Raw genomic sequence first — 19,606 nt, 5'->3', positions numbered from 1 at the left:
AACGACTCGGAATATCGGAAAATCCCTTTGGCCACATATTCTCCACTATATATAGATACAATTCATGTAAAAAACAAAAAATCGATTTCTCCAACCCGACACACGGGATGACCCCCTTAAAGATGAATACCCGCTTTTAAGTCCTGAATTCACTACTTTTGTTTTCGAATCCCAACCGTTAACGGTCTACCGGTTACAAACCATCTAGTACCAAACCCCTGCATAACATTCGCCGCGTGGCGAACAGTTGGGATGTCCTTTATTTTGCCGGCTGTCAGGATATCGATTTTGACTTTGACAATCGACAATACTGTGCGTGAATGCAGGTTCACCAGTCTTGGATGTTATGTGAACGTATGTGATTGTGAAGAAGGATTCGTTCCGGTTCACTCGTGGCGGTGTTTTCATAAACATAACGAGTCCTTGACGAAATTCTCGAGTATACATGGGAAATAGTGAACTATTATGAATGGGGACAAAATTGTTATATGCTGAGGTAAGGGATTGCTCGTTGTGATATTGATTTTTCAATTTACAAAAGTGTTTTTCAAAATTTGCAAAATGTTGAGTCAACGAAAATATTTCGGAGACAACTAAAAGTAGATATTATTTAACCATTTGAATAGTTGCTTTGTTATCTAAAGCTTTATATTTTGATTGAGTTCCCATAGTGAATGTACTATCTAATACTTAGTTCCCTTAAAAGATACTCATTCCATGGGTCAGTGAAAAAATGCAAAGATTTCGATGGTTCTAGATGAAAATTCGCGGACTCATAATATACACTATAACATATTATATCTTTTTTATTCCTTTTAAACTTCTTTTTTACCAATCATTCACATAAAAAGTGTGCCTGAAATCTAGTTGTGTCAGTTCCCAATTTGAAGGATTGACCGATCAATCGCCATCCTTCATAATTAATTGGTGACAATATTTTTAGAAATTTGTCCTTCGTTATTTCCCACTGAATATTGTGTTTATGCATATTTGGTTATTCTGTGAATAAATGTGTTAAATGTGTTATCGTTTGAAAAACTAAAACTACTAAACTGTGATGCTCCCATTTCAAGGATATATAAAGAAGGCGGAGGGATAATGAAGTCTTTTTTTGGTTGTATCCTTCCTTATCATGTCATACTATCTGGAGATAGCAATGAATAAAATTTTATGGTTTTTGTGTTATGTCTGCTGCCTCCTTTTTTAAGGAACAGAGGGCATGAACATAGTTCCGTAGTGTGAGGTTTCCGTGAGGCCATTTTATACATTTGCCCACTTCTCCAGTAGCCTTTGATGTAGTGCTTGTTTGAAACACTTCGAAGTGTGGACACGTGTCCCATTCTTATTTGCTAATATTCCTTTACCCCAGATTGATTAGTAAACATCAATCATTCATCATTTTTATATCTGCACTTTACGACGTGAACTTCTTCTGTGGGGCCACAGTCCGATATCGGTCCTTGGCTTCTTCGCCTCCATTCTTCTCGGTGAAACAGCGTGCGATTTGCTTTGTCCCCTGAGCCCTCCTATCTATCCCAGGCTTTCCAGGTGGTCGTCTACCTTTCACCTTGCCTTTACATAAATACCTGGGGATTCTTTTAACATCCATATGCTCTACATAGCTTAATGGAACTTTCGAATTTTAATATGAGTGACGGTTTCTGGTTCGCGGTATAATAGGTACAACTCACTGTTGTAGCTCATTCGCCATCCGCTATCCATCCTCGCTAAGTTTAGAATTCTCCCGATGACTCGATTTCCTCACCGCGCCAGGTTCATCCTTCACGTTTCACTCCTAGTTGATTGATTTAAATCATTTGATTTAAATCATGATTTAAACCAATGATATCGGATGATTTTTTTAAAAAAATCGTGATTTAAATCAAACTTGATTTTTTGATAATTAAAATCATAATAGAATACTTCAAATACAAAATTTTTTTTATTATTTTATTCACCTAAACTATTGGAAGCTCATTATGTTCGTAGCGTTATTTCGAGGAGTTTCATTTGAACAAAAAACAATAATCATAGTAAAATAGTAGCAAAATAATAATAATAACCTCCGCCGTAGCCGGTCCCAACCCCGGTTGTGAAAGGGGGAGGGATGGATAGCTGCAGTCTGAATGGCTGTACGCCACCGCAGCGTCTTAGGGGGTAGGTGAGGAAAGTGCAGAAACTTTTCAGTCTTGCAGATTACTCACTAAGGAAGCTATCTCAACACCTGGCAGCTGGGTATAAAATGAAAACCCATCTAATGAGAAGAAGGAGAAATTTGAGGTCCGGTACGGGTAACCGGTGGGAGTCGTCTGACTTGGTGACTGGGTCGGGCTCTCGTAATTGACAACACGGCGCTGAAACCGCTAGTCGTGGGGCGGTTCGACGTCTAGGCGCCACGACGACCAGGAGCATAGCTCCGCCTGCTGCAGCTGTTTCGTCACAATTTGAGCCGACCAATTCAGCAGGTTCGCATAGGCTGCGGATGAAGTGGACTGAAGAAATGAACCTCTTCATCATCCGCTCCTACTATGAAATAACTGCGGGGGCGGGTACAACATCTTACCGCCCCTTATTGCACCAGAGATTCGTCAAGCGTTTCCCGCAATTCACGCACGTGACTGAGCAGCGAGTCGCAGATCAGTACCGCTTTATTGCCCGCAGCGACACAATCCCGGCCACCATCAGGGAACGTGTTCGACGGAACGTCATCGGGGAAACTGGTGACCGAGAATCGATGGGGGCAGAGGCGCCGGCATCAACAACACCACGCCGCACTGCACGCAACAGTTTCAGTACTCGCCGAAGCACTCTTCTCCACCGTCCATCTGAGGTTTCCGCTGAGGTTCGGGACGAATTCCAAAGAGCGTGTATTGAATTCTCGGATATGGACCAGGTATTTCCGCACTCTATGCATCTAGAGCAACTCCGATCATTCTATCTCAAATCAATGATAAAATTGCATCTCAGCTGTGTGCTGATATGTAGCTGCTGAAACTACAATCACTTGTGTATTGTGGTGCAGTTGCGGCTATCAGATTGCACGGTCAGAAGATTCGCTTTCGTGTTATTGGTTTGAGTGACCAAAGAGATCCACCATGGAAAATTCGTCTGGAACGTCGGCAAGACATTGCTAGACTGATTCAGATCAGTACTGGCCATGCCAGCAGACGGGTGGAGAATAAAGTGCAGAGGGTTTACCGGAACTATGCCATCCGCAGTGAGACATCCGTAGTTGAAATTCGGAAAACACTAAAGCAGAAACATTCTGTCATATGCAGTCGGTTACGACGGTATGGTGAAAGTCATTCCAGACGTGTCCAGAATGCATCATACGCGAAGAATCAGCGGAGCTTTTTCAGATCTCTCAACGAATCCCAACAGAGCATCCAGACAATACAGTTTTCGGTGACGGAAGCGTAAGACTATTGGGGTGGACTTCGGGGGTTACCCGCCCAGCATGCTGAGTGCCATGCCAATACGCCTGGCGAGAATTTTGCGAATGTTACCGAAGAGGAAGTTCGACGAGCCATAAATAGCTCGAAGAACTGGAGGGGCCCAGGTCGGGATCGGGTGCAGAATTTCTGGTATAAGAAATTTATCAGCGTATACAGTCGGTTGGTACACAGTATAAATAAGGTCATGGGTCAGCCGGAGGAATTTTCGCCCTTCCTCATTGTGGGGATTACCTACCTTATCCCTAAGAAGGAGACGGAGCAAGACCCCGCAGGCAGAAGACCGATCACTTGCTTACCAACCCTCTACAAATTCATCACGTCCATTATTAGTGGAAGGGTCAATGCGCACCTTGAGACCAACAACATCCTATCCGAGGAGCAGCAGGGCGGCCGAGTTGGGTCAAGGGGTTACAAACAGCAACTCATGGACTCGGTAGTTGTAGGACAAGCAATTAGAGGCCAAAGAATCCTCTTTAGTTGCTATATCAATTATGCCAAGGCTTTTGACAGCGTCCCACATACCTGGCTAATCGATGTCCTACATATGTACCGCATTGATCCCAAACTAATAAAGTTTTTGGCGACAGTCATGGAAGGATGGCATACCCCCTTATCAGTGCGTACATCTGAGGGTGCTAATACCTCAAAACCCATCATTATATGGAGGGGTATCTTCCAGGGAGATTCGTTGAGTCCCATTTCATTTTGAATGGCACTGAACCCCCTTTCATGGCTACTGAGAGAAGCTAGAGGACATGGTTTTGCAATAAAGTATGGCCTACATGCTAAGTGCGAACTGATACACTTGATGTACTTAGATGACATCAAGATGTATGCTGGTACTGATAACCATCTTAGAACTCTGTTGCGAATAATAGACATGTTCAGCCGTGATATTCGGATCGAGTTTGGATTAGACAAATGTCGAATCAAAGCCATCTGCAAAGGTCATCATCATCATCAACGGCGCAACAACTGGTATCCGGTCTAGGCCTGCCTTAATAAGGAACTCCAGACATCCCGGTTTTGCGCCGAAATCCACCAACTCGATATCCCGAAAAGCTGTCTAGTGTCCTGGCCTACGCCATCGCTCCATCTTAGGCAGGGTCTGCCTCGTCTTCTTTTTCTACCATAGATATTGCCCTTATAGACTTTCCGGGTGGGATCATCCTCATCCATACGGATTAAGTGACCCGCCCACCGTAACCTATTGATATCCTGACGGTCATGGTATCGCTCATAGATTTTGTCATTATGTAGGCCGGGGGCAAAACATTTTTCGGAGGGTTCTTCTCTCGAACGCGGCCAAGAGTTCGCAATTTTTCTTGCTAAGAACCCAAGTCTCCGAAGAATACATGAGGATTGGCAAGATCATAGTTTTGTACAGTAAAAGCTTTGGCCCTATAGGGAGACATTTCGAGCGGAACAGTTTTTGTAAGCTGAAATAGGCTCTGTTGGCTGCCAACAATCGTGCACGGATTTCATTGCCGTAGCTGTTATCAGTTGTGATTTTCGACCCTAGATAGGAGAAATTATCAACGGTCTCAAAGCTGTAGTCTCCTATCTTTATTCTTCCCGTTTATCCAGTGCGGTTTGATGTTATTGGTTGGTTGGTTTTCGGTGCTGACGTTGCCACAATATACTTTGTCTTGCCTTCATCGATGTGCACCTCAAGACCTCGCGCCACCTGCTCGATCTGGATGAGGCAGTTTGTACGTCTCGGGTCGTTCTTCCCATGATGTCGATATCGTCAGCATAGGCCAGTAGTTGGGTGGACTTAAAGAGGATCGTACCTCTTGCATTTACCTCAACGTCACGGATGACTTTCTCGAGGGCCAGGTTAAAGAGAACGCATGATCGGGCGTTTTTTAGGCACTGCCCCGTATGCGGCATCTTTCTGATAGGTTGTTAACTTACAATTATAGTCTTACCAGTAATTTTAATTTATCTACGATTGGGGCTGAATATATTTGTGATCGTACCAGTGATAACTTCTACAGCTGGTTGTGAAGATCATCATCATCATCTCATCTTCTCCTTCTCAGCAAAGTGTTCCCCAGCACACAGCCATCTGTAAAAAAAATGGCCGCTAAAAGCAATTCACATTGCCGTACATTGTATTCGATTTCCATTCATCGGTCCGCTCCTGGTTGGACTTCAAGCCACTAAGAGGATTAAAAGACTGATTCTTCAAGTTAAGTGGAGTCAATCCACCATCTGCCTTATAAAGAACTGCATGCATGGGACTCGTCTGCTCTTTGCTGTAAAAATAAGCACGTAGCTAGTCGACTTGGCGATGATGTTGTGTTGCTACGTCAACTACGCCCATGTCTCCGATGTCACGAGGCAGGTTCGTCCGCTCCACGGCAGAGTCCGTATCCGCCGCTGCACGTTTTCCATATCGGTTTTCGTTCACGGCAATATTCTGAATGCGTAAGCCAGTGAAGAGATATCGAACACATTCGTTGTACTTATTGAATTCTTTTCTTTCTCGAAGGAGATGCAATTTCAATATTAGCTTTATACGTCGCAGGAATACGGACGGCAGAACATGCTTCAGATCACCAACTTGGGGATGGGTTTCCAGGTAGAAGTCTGCCTCGGTAATAACTTCCATGTGGAGGTCACCAATGGTATGTCTGGCATATGGCACGTGATGATATTTACGGATGGGTTGGATTTGACACTTGGCTAATCGAAATTCCATCCCAATATCACAGCCAATATAGCAACTAAAGAGATTTCTTTTGCCTCTAGTTGCCAGTTCTTCAACTACCTTCTCGTGCCCTTTGACCCTTCCACTAATAATGGACGTTATGAATTTGTACGGGGTTGTGTCTGTGGGTTCCTGCACCGTATCCTTTTTAGGGATATCTTATCCCTAAAATAATTCCCGCAATGAGAATAGCTGGACATTTCTCAGGCGACTAATGTATGCCTGATGTATGCTATGTACCAACTGACCATGTGTACTGGTAAACTTTTTATACCAGAAATTTCGTAACCAGCCCAGACCAGGGCCTCTCCAGTTTTTTGAGCTGTTTATGTCTTATTGAACCTCCTCTACGGTAACATCCGTAAACGACGGGTGCCTCAGCATTCTGGGCGGATAATTCCCAAATTCCATTCAACCCCTATTTTGCTTCCGTTACCTAAAACTGTACTGTTTGAACGCTCTGTTGGGATTCGTTGAAAGATCTGAAAAAAACTCTGGTGGTTTTTCGTGTACGTTGCATTCTGAACACGTCTGGAGGGACTTTTGCCATACCGTTGCATACGACAGAAAGTTTCTACTTTAGTGCGTCCAGAATTTCAACTACGGGTGTCTCACTGCGGTTTGCGTAGTTCCGGTAATCCCTCTGCTCTTTATCTGGCACCGCCAGTGATGATCGTCGGTCCCTTAAACCAATAACGCGAAAGTGAATCTTCTGACCATGCAATCTGATAGCCTGAACTGCACAATAATGCACAAGCGATTGTAGTTTCAGGAGCAACATATCAGCACACAGTCAAGACGCAATCTCATCACTGATTTGAGATTGAATTCTCGGAGTTGCTGGAGATGCATAGATCCTAGGAATACTTGATCTACACAAAGGATTTTTTTCCGAAAATGCCCTTTGGAATTAGTCACAAACATCAGCGGAGACTTCAATCGGACAGTGCTTTGGCGAGTACTGAAACATGAGTAGAGTACGGCGTCGTGTTGTTGATGCCGCTCCCCTCCCAACGACTCTTGGTCACCAGTTCCCACGATGACGTCCAGTCGAACACGCTCCCTGGCGATGACCAGGATTATGTCGTTGCGAGTGATAAAGCGGTACTGGTCTGCAACCTATACAGTCACGTGCTCGAATTGCGGGAAATGATCGATGAGTTTATGGTGCAACAAATGGCGAGAAGATGTTATGTACCACAAATCCTTAGTGAGAGGGGAGGGGCTTAAGGATTGAGAATAGCGCTCAAATCAATTCCTTTAAATCCTCATTACCCTATAATACTAATGATCGTTTCTTCGGCAGAGAGGGTGGAGTAGTATTCTACACCACTCTCATACCCAATACTTTTCAATGCCCAAATAAAGCGAGTCAGGCCGTTCCGAACCCACATTCACAACCCTCATCCTTCGCTTTCTGGTCTACTCTGTCCTATTTCTCGAAAAGATTGGAAACGAACTCCCGGTAGATAACAATTGGAGTCATCTAAGTTTACGTTAAGTGTACTGCTAAGGTTTCTTTTAGGCTAAGTATCTTTTCAAATGTGGTGTCCGATCTAAAGTCTTGTTTCTAAAAAACAACGCTAATCAAAACTGACTCTTAGAATCTTATATTGCACCTAGGTTATCACGCTTGCTCATGAGATTCTTCTGCCTTAGAGCCGTCAAAGGTACTTGCTGAATCTATTGATAATGTTAATTTATTGGACACGTTTGTATGACAAGCTAGAGCGCTACAAAAATAAATGTATCTTACTTGCATCTTCCAAAATACAAATAGTTTTTTATTTCATTTTCACGGAGCCAACGAAGCCAGTTCCTACATATTTGCATTCTGTCAAGTTTAGCTATTTTTACTTTAAGACCACTTAAACGAGCGTTTTACGATTCGATGTTGATCTGTAGATAATCCTTCACAGCTGCATATCTAAATGCATGGAAATTCGATGCACAGCCAAGACGGATGCTCCATGTGACCTTTTTCCAACATTTCACCATGAAATTAGCAAATCATATCCATCGTTGTGTCACCAAATGATAATTTTAGATATTGTCTTTTTGCTATTTCAGTTTATCGTGGTTTATTTGCTATCCTTAATCTCATGTCCAAGTCCAAATGTTATCAGATTGCTATGCTCGAAAGATAGCGCAAAATTGGTCCGCAAACTGGTGAATCTGAAATGGAATCCGATATTGGAGAAACACAAGGTAACAGAGTCAAAGCTTCCTTTTCGTTTTTCATCCCCACTAATATCTCATTTTCATTTTTAGGTTAAACTACCGCTGGAGTGTCCTTTTCATCCGCAACGTGATGTTTTCGGACCTCAACAGGAAGCGAAGAAGCGCAATCGGCCAAGTCAATGGATGTGCCGTTTATGTGGCAAAAGTTTTTTTGACGAGAAGCATCTCGATTTGCACTTCGATAGCAGGCACAGTACATTGCTGAACCACGTACGTTGCGAGCTTTTTGCGGGGGTTGATCTAGATCTTTTAAGAGTCTTTTTTTGAAAATAAGAGTTTCTGTTTTTGAAAGCATTCGAGATACATCTTGATCGGTTGAACTCTTGATAGAGAAGTCTTTCTTTCTTGAAGATTGATCTTCCAAGTTTTGTAGCTCTTATTCCCACGTCGAGTGATTTTCTCCCCGCTATATTTTAGGCAGAGGATGCTGTGTGCTTGGGCGACTTCTGTGACATAATGCGTTGTGATGTTTTCATATCACAGCAGGCGAAGATTGATGGAAGTGATGCTTACACGATAACAGATGTGGAGCTATGGCGCGGTTCGAATGCCTTGCATGCCTCAAAGTTACACCAAATCCAACGTACACTCACTAAGACGCTGACTTTGGAAAGGTAATTGATGGCGTTCTAGAGAACCCAGAATTATTCCAAGAATTTTAAAATAAATAATCCGATGGCAATCCAGTGGTATAAGACGCTAAAAACCGATAAATTATTTGATTTTTACTTTTTTTAATTATAATTTTCACAAGCAACTACAATACTCTCTAAATACAGACAATTAGGACTCGTCATTGGATATTTCTGAAGATGCAATAGTTAGCGCCGAAATGGATCTTGAAAAAGTTCAAAAAGATCATCAGCTTGACATTGATCAGAAATATTTTACGCATATGGACAAAAAAATAATTTAGCAAATTTATGGGTCAATCGCCGGAGATCAGTTTAGATAATTTAATTATTTAAATTGATGAAATTTTAATTGTTCGAGTCTTGTATTAAAGACGTGCCAATATGTTGAATTTTCACCGCATTATTTGGTTTAGTAAGCTTGATTGACTGCTCATTCTTAAGCCAATTGCGATCACTCAACATGTGTAGTGTTAGCATTATTCGATCATCAATTAAAAAGCATTAATCCATGCATATCAATGGCTTGTACATAAGTATATGGTGCGTTTCTTAACTATTGGACCGGCTCTGATTTGGCTGGTTTAAACTTTTGCCGTAATTTAAGGCGAATGATTTTTTTTTGCTTCTGGGGAAGGTGATCCTGAAATCGTTGCCAATACTATTTCATAAAATTTCATCAAGAAAACAGCAAAAAATAATAAATATCAAAAGTTTAATCGCTTTGTAGCTCTAGGACCACTTTTACTGCTCGATGAAAAATTAAGAACTAATATGGTGGTCATATCCTTTCAATCAAACACAGCGCGTTCATTAAGCTCATCCCAAGAAGCTAATTCCCCTCTACTGTTCTAGGGCAACGTACTAGAAAACCACTCTGGCATAGTGGATTAGTGTATCTGGAGAATTGTCATGTATTTTAAGAATGTGACCTATTCACTGCCGCTTCCGCTTCCTATTCAACACTTCCACCGGAACGCCGACGCAGCTTCGTTGGAGGTTTTTTCCGGCCAGGACACACTGATGCGCGGGCCCTTGCTAAACATAGCCTCACCACCGAAACATTTATTCTATGTTCTAATCTACATGAGAAACAGGGCCAACTCAACTCCGTCACCTATCTCGCACTGACCGTGAACGATTTTCCAAATTCAAGACTTTTTTTTATCAAAATCTGAGGATTCTAAGGACCAAACTGCCTTAGCATTTCAACATCATCATCACCATCAACGCAACAACCGGTATCCGGTCTAGGCCTGCCTTAATAAGGAACTCCAGACATCCCGGTTTTGCGCCGAGGTCCACCAATTCGATATCCGTCCTACGCCATCGTTCCATCTTCGGCAGGGTCTGCCTCGTCTTCCTTTTCTACCATAGATATTGCCCTTATAGACTTTGCGGGCTGGATCATCCTCATTTAGGATTAAGTGACCTATTGTGCCGGATTTTATCCACAACCGGACGGCCATGGTATCGCTCATAGATTTCATCATTGTGTAGGCTACGGAATCGTCCATCCTCATGTAGGGGGCCAACAATTCTTCGGAGAATTCTTCTCTCGAACGCGGCCAAGAGTTCGCAATTTTTCTTGCTAAGAAACCAAGCTCCCGAGGAATACATGAGGACTGGCAAGATCATAGTCTTATACAGTAAGAGCTTTGACCCTACGGTGAGACATTTCGAGCGGAACAGTTTTTGTAAGCTGAAATAGGCTCTGTTGGCTGACAACAACCGTGCACGGATTTCATCATCGTAGCTGTTATCGGTTGTGATTTTCGACTCTAGATAGGAGAAATTGTCAACGGTCTCAAAGTTGTATTCTCTTATCCTTTTCTTCCTGTTTGACCAGTGCGGTTTGATGTTATTGGTTGGTTCGTCTTCGGTGCTGATGTTGCCACCATGTATTTTGTCTTGCCGTCATTGATGTGCAGCCCAAGATCAATTGCCTCAATTGCCGCCTGCTCGATCTGGATGAAGGCAGTTTGTACGTCTCGGGTCGTTCTTCCCATGATGTCGATATCGTCAGCATAGGCCAGTAGTTAGGTGGACTTAAAGAAGATCGTACCTCTTACATTTACATCAGCATCACGGATCACTTTCTCGAGGGCCAGGTTAAAGAGGACGCATGGTAGGGCATCCCCTTGTCGTAGACCATTGTTGATATCGAATGGTCTTCAGAGTAATCCTGCTGCTTTTATCTGGCCTCGCACATTAGTCAGAGTCAGCCTGGTCAGTCTTATTAGTTTCGTCGGGATAGCGAATTCTCTCATGGCCTTGTACAGTTTTACCTTGGCTATGCTATCATAGGCGGCTTTAGAATCGATGAACAGATGGTGGAACTGTTGTCCATATTCCAACAGTTTTTCCATTGCTTGCCGCAGAGAGAAAATCTGATCTATTCCTGATTTGCCTGGAGTGAAGCCTCTTTGGTATGGGCGAATGATGCTCTGGGCGTATGGGGCTATCCGGCCTAGCAAGATAGTGGAGAATATCTTATAGGTGGTACTCAGCAACGTGATACCTCTATAATTGCTGCACTGTGTGATATCTCCCTTTTTATGTATGAGACAGATAATGCCTCGTTGCCAATCGTCAGGCATTGATTCGCTGTCCCATACCTTGAACACAAGTTGATGAACCACTTGGTGTAACTGGTCGCATCCATATTTAACCAATTCGGCTGTAATTCCATCAGCTCCTGGCGACTTATGATTTTTTAGCCGATGAATTGCACGGACTGTTTCTCCTAAACTTGGTGGTGGCAATATTTGTCCGTCCTCTTCAGTTGGCTTGGCATCCAACACGCCGATGTTCTGGTTGTTCAGTAGCTCATCAAAGTACTCAACCTATCGCTCCAATATGCCCATTCTGTCGGAAATCAGATTTCCCTCTTTGTCTCGGCAGGATGAGCATCGAGGTGTGTAAGGCTTCATCCTGCTGACTTGTTGGTAAAATTTGCGCGCCTGGTGCGGCTACCCCCTGTACTTTTCTAGTTCACAGACTTGTTGGTTCTCCCAGGCTTCCTTTTTCCGTTTGTGAAGTCGCTTCTCTGCTCGCCGGAGTTCGTGATAAGTCTCCGAGGGTGCCCGCATTCTTTGAGAATGCAGCATTAGTCGGTATGCAGCATTCTTCCGTTCCGTTGCTAGCTTACATTCATCGTCAAACCAGCCGTTCCGACTTTATTTTGCGGCTGGGGCCAAGTATCTTTGTGGCCCTATTTATGATAACGCTCTTCAGATGATTGTGAAGATCATTTGTTGATGCTTCATCTCCAGTACCTCTGTTGACTGCGGTTATTGTGACATCCATTTCCCTCTTATAGGTGTCGCGGAGGGCTGTATTGTGGATGGCTTCAGTACTTACTCTGATTGTCAGAGGAGATTGTAGGTGGTGTTGTAATTCGAGCTCGGAGCACCATGCCAACGAGATAGTCGTCCGAGTCTATACTGGTCCCTCTATATGTTCTGGCATTCATCAAAGCTGAGAGGTGGCGGCGTTCAATCAGCACGTGGTGCTCACGTATGTTTGTGGACCGCTTTCCGCGCAAACCGGGTACTTCCAACAACCATTTCGTGTGATACTGCTATCCCTATGTAAGCTATGGGAGTTAATGTATCGCCTGAATACGGGCTCCTTCCCTACTTGTCTGTTGAAATCTCCCAAGTATGGACAGGATTCGAGGGTCCACGCAACTGCCTCGTAGAAGGTATCCTTCTCCGACTCTGCAGTCTGTAGGGGCATAAACGTTTATGAGGCTTATATTTCTTAACTTGCCTCGCAAACGCAGAGTGCCTTTCGCTTATATTTTGAAAGCCAATAACAGCAGGTTTCATTTTTTGGCTGACTAAGAAACCTACTCCGAGCACATGGTTTACTGGATGGCCACTATAATATATAGTGTAACGGCTCTTCTCCAGGAAACCGGTCCCTGTCCATCGCATTTCTTGCAACACTGTTACAGTAGTTTTATATTGGGACAGGGTATCGGCGGTCTGTACAGAGAGCGCACGTTCCATGGGAAAATGCCCAAATCGTTAATCCGTTTTCGTTGTCGTTGTTCGAGGCTCCTTTCGTGGCTTCGTAACATCGGTTTTCCGTGTAGGGTTGTCAGCCCTATCCAACCCCCAACTGTGAACACTTGTGCCGCCCTCCAATTCAACCTTTCCAGAAATCACTTAAATTATACTCTTGATCTTGTCCTCTCCGACTTTCATATGCGTTGCTTTTCCCAAAGCCCACACGCTTCCTCTCACCTTGCTCTTGACACCATCCTGTTCTCGAAATTGATGCTTAGATCATTCGATTTCAATTTCCGGTCGTGTAAGCCTGCTAATTTTAGATTTCATGAAGTGTGTTAGAGCACTTCATTCAAGACCGAAACGGTACGCTACAGGATTACAGTACCCTGTAGGAGACCGGATACCGGTTGTTGTGCCGTTGATGATGAAGATGAAGACTACTACACCGAGTTACATGGGTTACTGCATGGCCGCTATATTAAATGGTGTAGTGCTCTTCTTCAGGAAACCGGTCCCTGTTCAGCGCATCCCTTGTAAAGCTGTTAAATCGGCTTTATATTGGGACAGGGTATCGACTAGCTGCTGTTCAGCATTCGATCTGTACAAGGAGCGCACGTTCCATGAGAAAATACACAAATCATTCGTCCGTTTTCATCCATGTAATATCCATCCAGTCCGAGGCTCCTTTTGTGGCTTCGTAACAAGTGGTTTTCCATGTATGATCGTCAGTCTTATCTAACCCGCAGCCTGGAGAAGCAATTGGTACAGTTTGTTCCGTTTTTAGGCGCGGGAGACTCGCAGTTTTTCGTTGAGAAAGAAACTCTCAGCGATCACGACGTGGAGGTGGTGGTAGGGGTTGGTAGCAAAGCTATTGGTGTAAGTTTAACAGATGTGTCCCAGGTTTTATGCTCCATCGTGGGTACCAATCTACGTTTTCTCCCTGGGACTACACTACTATTTGTATATATAGCGCCAATATCTACATATGGCAAATATGTCGATAATTTTGATTTTATTACTTATCCTTTTGCCTTGTTTTGTACTCACAAATGCTTTGTTAAATTTAAAGTTGTTGTTTTTTCCGTTGCTGGATATTGTTTGAAACTTCTTTTATTTCAGCCTTCATATTTTAGTTGCACAGTTATTTGAAAACTTCATTTTCTATGCCGTCCCCATCTATACCACTAACCGATGAAAATATGCTGGACACGTATAATCGAGATTTCTTTTAAAAAAATCTTTCTCAAATTTTTCTGAAGACAAAAAAAGAGCACGAAACAATTATGGAAGGATCCCTCGCACCAAAAACGAAACGATTTACTACCTCGATTTGGAGACTTTTCCTCAAATGCTGGAAAAGACTTTAGTGGCGAAACAAAGAGCGGTAAGATTTCAACCATTCGTTTTATCTTCTACTCATAGGAATCATTACAGATAGTTGCCGATTTGGAAAGGGCGACAACGTTAACAGACCAATGAACTACGACGAGAACACATTCCGCATTTCATCAGGAGGAAAAAATGAAAGAAATAATTTATTACAAGCGCAAAAGGCAAAATCGCGATGCCAGCCGGATAAACTTTCGAAATTGAAGAGTAAATGCGAAACCATAGTACGTTTTTGTATACTAGGACTTCTTCTGGAAATGTCTGATCAGGCATTTACAGAACTGGAAGGTAGGAGTGTGGGAGATGAGATATTACCCGGGGCATTTCTGAAGGTCGTCAATTGTCCATTTACAGATGAGATGAACAAAGCAGTTTGTTGGTATCTAACATGCGATAGATACTGGGAAGACAACAACGCAGATTCGCAATTGTTCCCTTGGGGATTAATTCTTGTCTTTACCTTCGTCCTTTCTTTGGGAGTTTGCTTTTGCTACTATATTATCTGGATCTTGTTTGAGTATGTATGCTTTGCACTTACAATCTGTTCCACGAGGCATATCTAAATGGTGTTATAATTTCAGCTCAGAAGAGGCAAGCGGAGCCTTTTACGGTATCGCCTCACGGACATCTGGTCTGATACAAGAAACAAGCCTTTCTGGAGGTAAGAAAACAGTTGTGGGACGACCTTGTGATGATAAAGGCTGCAATTCGCAAAATTTCGTGGAAGGATTCACGAACCAAGAATCACCTGAATTCAATCACAGCGAACATTACATTTATGTTACTTATCCACCTGATTTGAAGCGAAGACTTTTGGAACGATCTGAATGAGGATTTAGCTACTCTAATTCGAATAAAAAAAATTCTGATGCGTACTTGCAGTTAAATATGTTGTCTTCGTCTTGATTTTATTTTGTAAGAAGTAAATACCATTTATTTGTTGCTATTTCAGATGTAGTTGGTTGTTTGTTCCTCGTTATTTCCTTTATGACGTCGGTCAATTTGACAGGGTCCTGAGGGTTTAAAGTGAGTACCTGTCGTGGAGGCATAATTCTACGATCCATTTTCGACAGGTAAGATACAGCGTTCGAGTTGTGCACCGCAACATCACGCTTGAGCCCACAAGCAGTACTCCCCGCAATATGGGCACAACGACAACCACTATGAAACTCCCGCAAGAGGGCCAATGAGAAATAACTGAGTCGAGAGTATACCCTTGGAACATATGTATTCCGAGGGTCATCCTAGTCCTAGATAACCTCCAGTGAGGCTTCATGACAAGAGCTAATTCAGATCAGTCGCTTGCATACTCGGGTCTCGTCGATTACGCGGGAACGATATTCCTCAACGGGTTGACTGGAATCAGCCCGGTGCGGGAAACCGCAGTGAAACCTTTCCCCAGCAAGCCAACTATGCTCTGAATACAACACCGAAGACGTCATAACAAGACACTAACACGAAACACAAGGAACTGGTGGTTGTTCACCACGGCCACTGTGGCCATTCGCTCATCATATTACAGCGTCGAGAAACTCACTCCGTCCCCGGAAGGCAGCACGCCCGTATGCATTAGCGCATCGAAGCGTATTACTGCTAGCAAGGCACTGGCTAAGATCACTGTTACCGTTCACTACCTGAAGGCCTATTTCGTCTAGATTATGGATGTCACAGTACGCTGAACAGACACAGAGAACATGAAACCACTCCTCAGAATCTGCTCTACACAGAATACAAGCCTGACTGAATGCAAGGTTCCGCGAGAAGAGAAATTAATTCAAGCTACTATACCCCATCAGGAGGAAGCCCATCTCAAGTACGTAGCCCACAACAGAGTTTCTTCTGGCAAACACAATTTTAACGTACTCGTATGTGAGCCGACCTTTCCCACATTCGTTCCATCTAATCTGCCACTTAGATGCTGCAATCTCGTCAAACAATCTTTTGAGCGCGGGCGGTCCTAACCCATCCAACTGATCCGTACTAACTAAATCAGTTTACAGTAAAGCTACGCCCCTCCCGATTTTGTAGGCCGTGGCATGCCCAACTACTTCTAGATCAAGAGGAGAAACACCCAAAAAAAACCGGCATGACGTCGGTCGCAACCTGCGTCATAATGGAAGATACGCTAACAACGCCACTTGCCGATAAGCGTAGAACAGTTTTCTCCACTGCACTTTCATCTCAAACTCATACAAAAAAGGGGACCCGTACGTAGAAGATGCAAGGAAGAGTCCCACATATATGGAACTAGAAGCTTTCCTGCTAAGATCCCATTCACGTGCGTCAACATATTATTCGTACTAATTTGGTTCAACGTGGGGCTCAAACAGGCTCGGACAGACAGGGCAAAATTGCTGGATGGCAGCGATTTCTGTTATTTCGGAAGCAAGTCGACTCACGCCTCCCAGCTGGTAGCACGAGATAACCCGGCAATGAACTAACGTAAGCGGCGATAGCGACGGCGACCCGGCATGGAATGGGTTTACGATCTGGCAAATGATTCGGAATATGTAGTACACGAGAATGACATCTTATGGAAACGGCTTTCAAGTTAATGTTTGAGCTGCCTCCCCCCTGAAAATACTCTTGGCAAGGCTGCAAGTACGTTGAAAGCTACGGCACCATAAAGTTGACACTGCAGGATCGGTCAAGTTGGACTCCTGACTAACACCTGATTCCAGTTCCCCCGGGATGATTTAAAGCTACTCACTTTCTAGCGGAGAAAGCGGTTTGCAGCTGGGGTCCAGTTTACAATGACAACACCAACAAGTGCAACAACAAACACGACGACACAACGGGCAATAGGCGATATTTTTATAATTAGCAAAAGATACGCCTCACTCACTGCTTCTGGTAGCTAAAATGCGAAATTCCACTATAAATCCTTTGCAAGAAACGCGAAGTTACGACAGTCGCCTATTGAAAAATAGAAACGTTCATTGTCTCAACGGTGAAGGCGACTGGTAGTGAAAAAGGGAATGAGTTCGGAAAAGGGCCCACGAAAAAAGATGACAAACTCCAAGCTGCATGATTCCCCTTTGTTGGGGAAAAAAGGTCTTAAACTCCCCTACGAGACGGAAACGGAATCCATTTCACCGGGGAGGATAGACACCATCCGAAAACTCAGGTTCAGACAGAAGAACTGTGACTAAATCGTTAGTTCATTCAACAATGAGTCTTATCACCGCAGCTTGGGTCTTATCACCGCAAATTGGGTCCCAAAAGGAAACTGCGTGCCGCGAAATTATCTGTGTATTAGCGGACGGCCGGAATTGCAAGTCTACGAAAAATCCGCCGAAATCTGAGGCAGTTACCTCAGATTTCGGCGGATTTTTCAGCGTGCAAAAGGCTAAGACGAGGTGACGTTTAGATCCGCAGAATAAAAGAGAGGAAAAAAGCACTCCGCCATGAAATCAACAGGCAGAAGGTACGCTGCTGGCAGGAGTTAATCAACGACATTAACAGGGAGCCATGGGGTCTTGGGTAAAGGCTTGCTACCATAAAAACTCGGTGCCTATCGACAATCCTATTCCATGGTAGTAGCAGAGATGGGAGAAATCATATAGGCGCTTTTTCCTGTACACCCCACTTGAGTTGACGCTATCGATAAGGGCGTGAGTACTGGGGAGTGCCCACTCTTCAATGAAAAATAACTAGAGGAGGCGGTCTTGTCCATGCAGGACGAAATAGCACCAGGATTGGATGGTATTCCCAGCGAAGTATTGAAAGTCGTATGTATACAAGCCGAACATGCTACTCAGAGCTCTCAACGCATGTTTAACAACGAGTGCTCTTCCTGTCCGTTGGAAGGTAGCGAGGCTTATGCTGATAAACAAGGGCAAAAGGGACCTCTAGACGTCATCAGCGTATCGTCCGTTCAATATGTTGGACATAGCGGGGAAGTTTTGTAAGAAGTTCGTCAAGCCAAGGCTGACTCAATACGTGCTGCGGGAGACTACTCACTACTCATTTTATAGCGGAGCGATGCAGAATTGATGCGATTCAGGAGGAAGTCCAAACGATGAAACTGGCTAAGGCACACAGTCGCCACGGACAGTGGTGACAGTGGTGCTCCTTGTGACCCTAGACGTAGGAAACGCCTTTAATTCTGCTTGGTACTGCCACATGCTTGAGGCTTTGAAAAATCGTTTGCATACTCCAGGCTACCTGTTGCAGATATTGAGGGACTATTTAAAAGGCTGTGCCCTGCTGTACGGGACCCCGGGAAGGACAATGCAGAATGAAGGTGGGCGGCTCAGGAATCTATCTTTGGAACGCCTCATACGATAGTCACCTACGACGCAAGGTGCCTAATGAATTGTTTCTGGTCGGATAGGCGGATGGTGTTCCGGCACTGGTTACTGTACGAAGGGTTCAGCAAGCCCAGCGCACACTGGGAATGGTGATACGGCGAGTATGCAGATGGATGGCTAAACAAAGATTTTCCCCAGCTCTGGAAATAATCGGAGTCGTTGTCCTGGCCAAGGAGAGGTTCCTAGAGTTCTCCTTATTTAGGTTGGGGAAAACATGGTCTTGTCAAAGTCTGCGGTGAAATCCCTTGGCATCATGGTAGACACGAAGATCACCGCACGAATGGTTGCGATTGGCCGGCTGATGTCCAATGTCGAAGATCCTGATGCTGATGAGTGCGGTTCAGTCCATCGTTCCTTACAGTTCCGAAGTATGGAATGACTCCGTCAGTAAGCCGATGTACCGCAAGCGGCCAGCGCAAGTCAAAAACAAGGGTCTTTGCGAGTTATGTTCGTCTATGGAACCGTCTCGGAATCAGCAGTAATTGTAATATCAGTAGTTATTCCAATCTCTCACCATGCTGCAGACCGGAGGTTTATATACCTCAGAAAATGCGGGGGAAACAAGTAAGCTATCGGTTGTGAAGAAAGAACTCATTCTCTCTGCGTATGGCAGCAATTTTGGGAGAGAGAATCGAGGAGTAGATGGACTGCTTCTTATAACAGGCGTGCGGTCGTGGTTCAACCGAAAGCACGGTGAGGTAGACTATTACATACCCCAGTTGCTCAGCGGACATGGCTATTTTCAATCTTACTTGCTCACAATTGGGAAGTACGGTCCCCGACTGCATTCATTGCAAGGATGTGATGGATGATGCCTACCACACCTTTTTCTTCTGCAGAA

The 19,606-nt window shown here is 44.0% G+C and overlaps 1 protein-coding gene across 1 annotated transcript; it reads left to right on the top strand.

The window, feature by feature from the left end:
- Positions 1-293: 293 nt before the first annotated feature.
- Positions 294-15,340, top strand: LOC119651547. Its single transcript, XM_038055180.1, has 8 exons — positions 294-496; positions 8,242-8,379; positions 8,443-8,622; positions 8,830-9,026; positions 14,323-14,447; positions 14,498-14,740; positions 14,807-14,969; positions 15,034-15,340. Exons 1-8 carry the CDS (start codon positions 470-472, stop codon positions 15,281-15,283), a joined length of 1,323 nt encoding a protein of 440 aa, XP_037911108.1. The 5' UTR covers positions 294-469; the 3' UTR covers positions 15,284-15,340.
- Positions 15,341-19,606: the final 4,266 nt, after the last annotated feature.

The sequence above is a fragment of the Hermetia illucens genome, chromosome 3 (assembly GCF_905115235.1).
Source record: "Hermetia illucens chromosome 3, iHerIll2.2.curated.20191125, whole genome shotgun sequence".
Taxonomy (NCBI): domain Eukaryota; kingdom Metazoa; phylum Arthropoda; class Insecta; order Diptera; family Stratiomyidae; genus Hermetia; species Hermetia illucens.
The sequence above is the reverse complement of the archived record's forward strand: the minus strand, read 5'-3'. Positions and strand labels throughout refer to the sequence as shown.

Coding starts and splice junctions, on each gene's coding strand:
- LOC119651547 (XM_038055180.1), top strand. CDS start 470: ATGGGGACAAAATTGTTATATGCTGAG. Junction 8,623..8,829: donor ACAGTACATTGCTGAACCAC/GTACGTTGCGAG, acceptor GCTATATTTTAG/GCAGAGGATGCTGTGTGCTT. Junction 9,027..14,322: donor AAGACGCTGACTTTGGAAAG/GTAATTGATGGC, acceptor ATTTTTCTGAAG/ACAAAAAAAGAGCACGAAAC.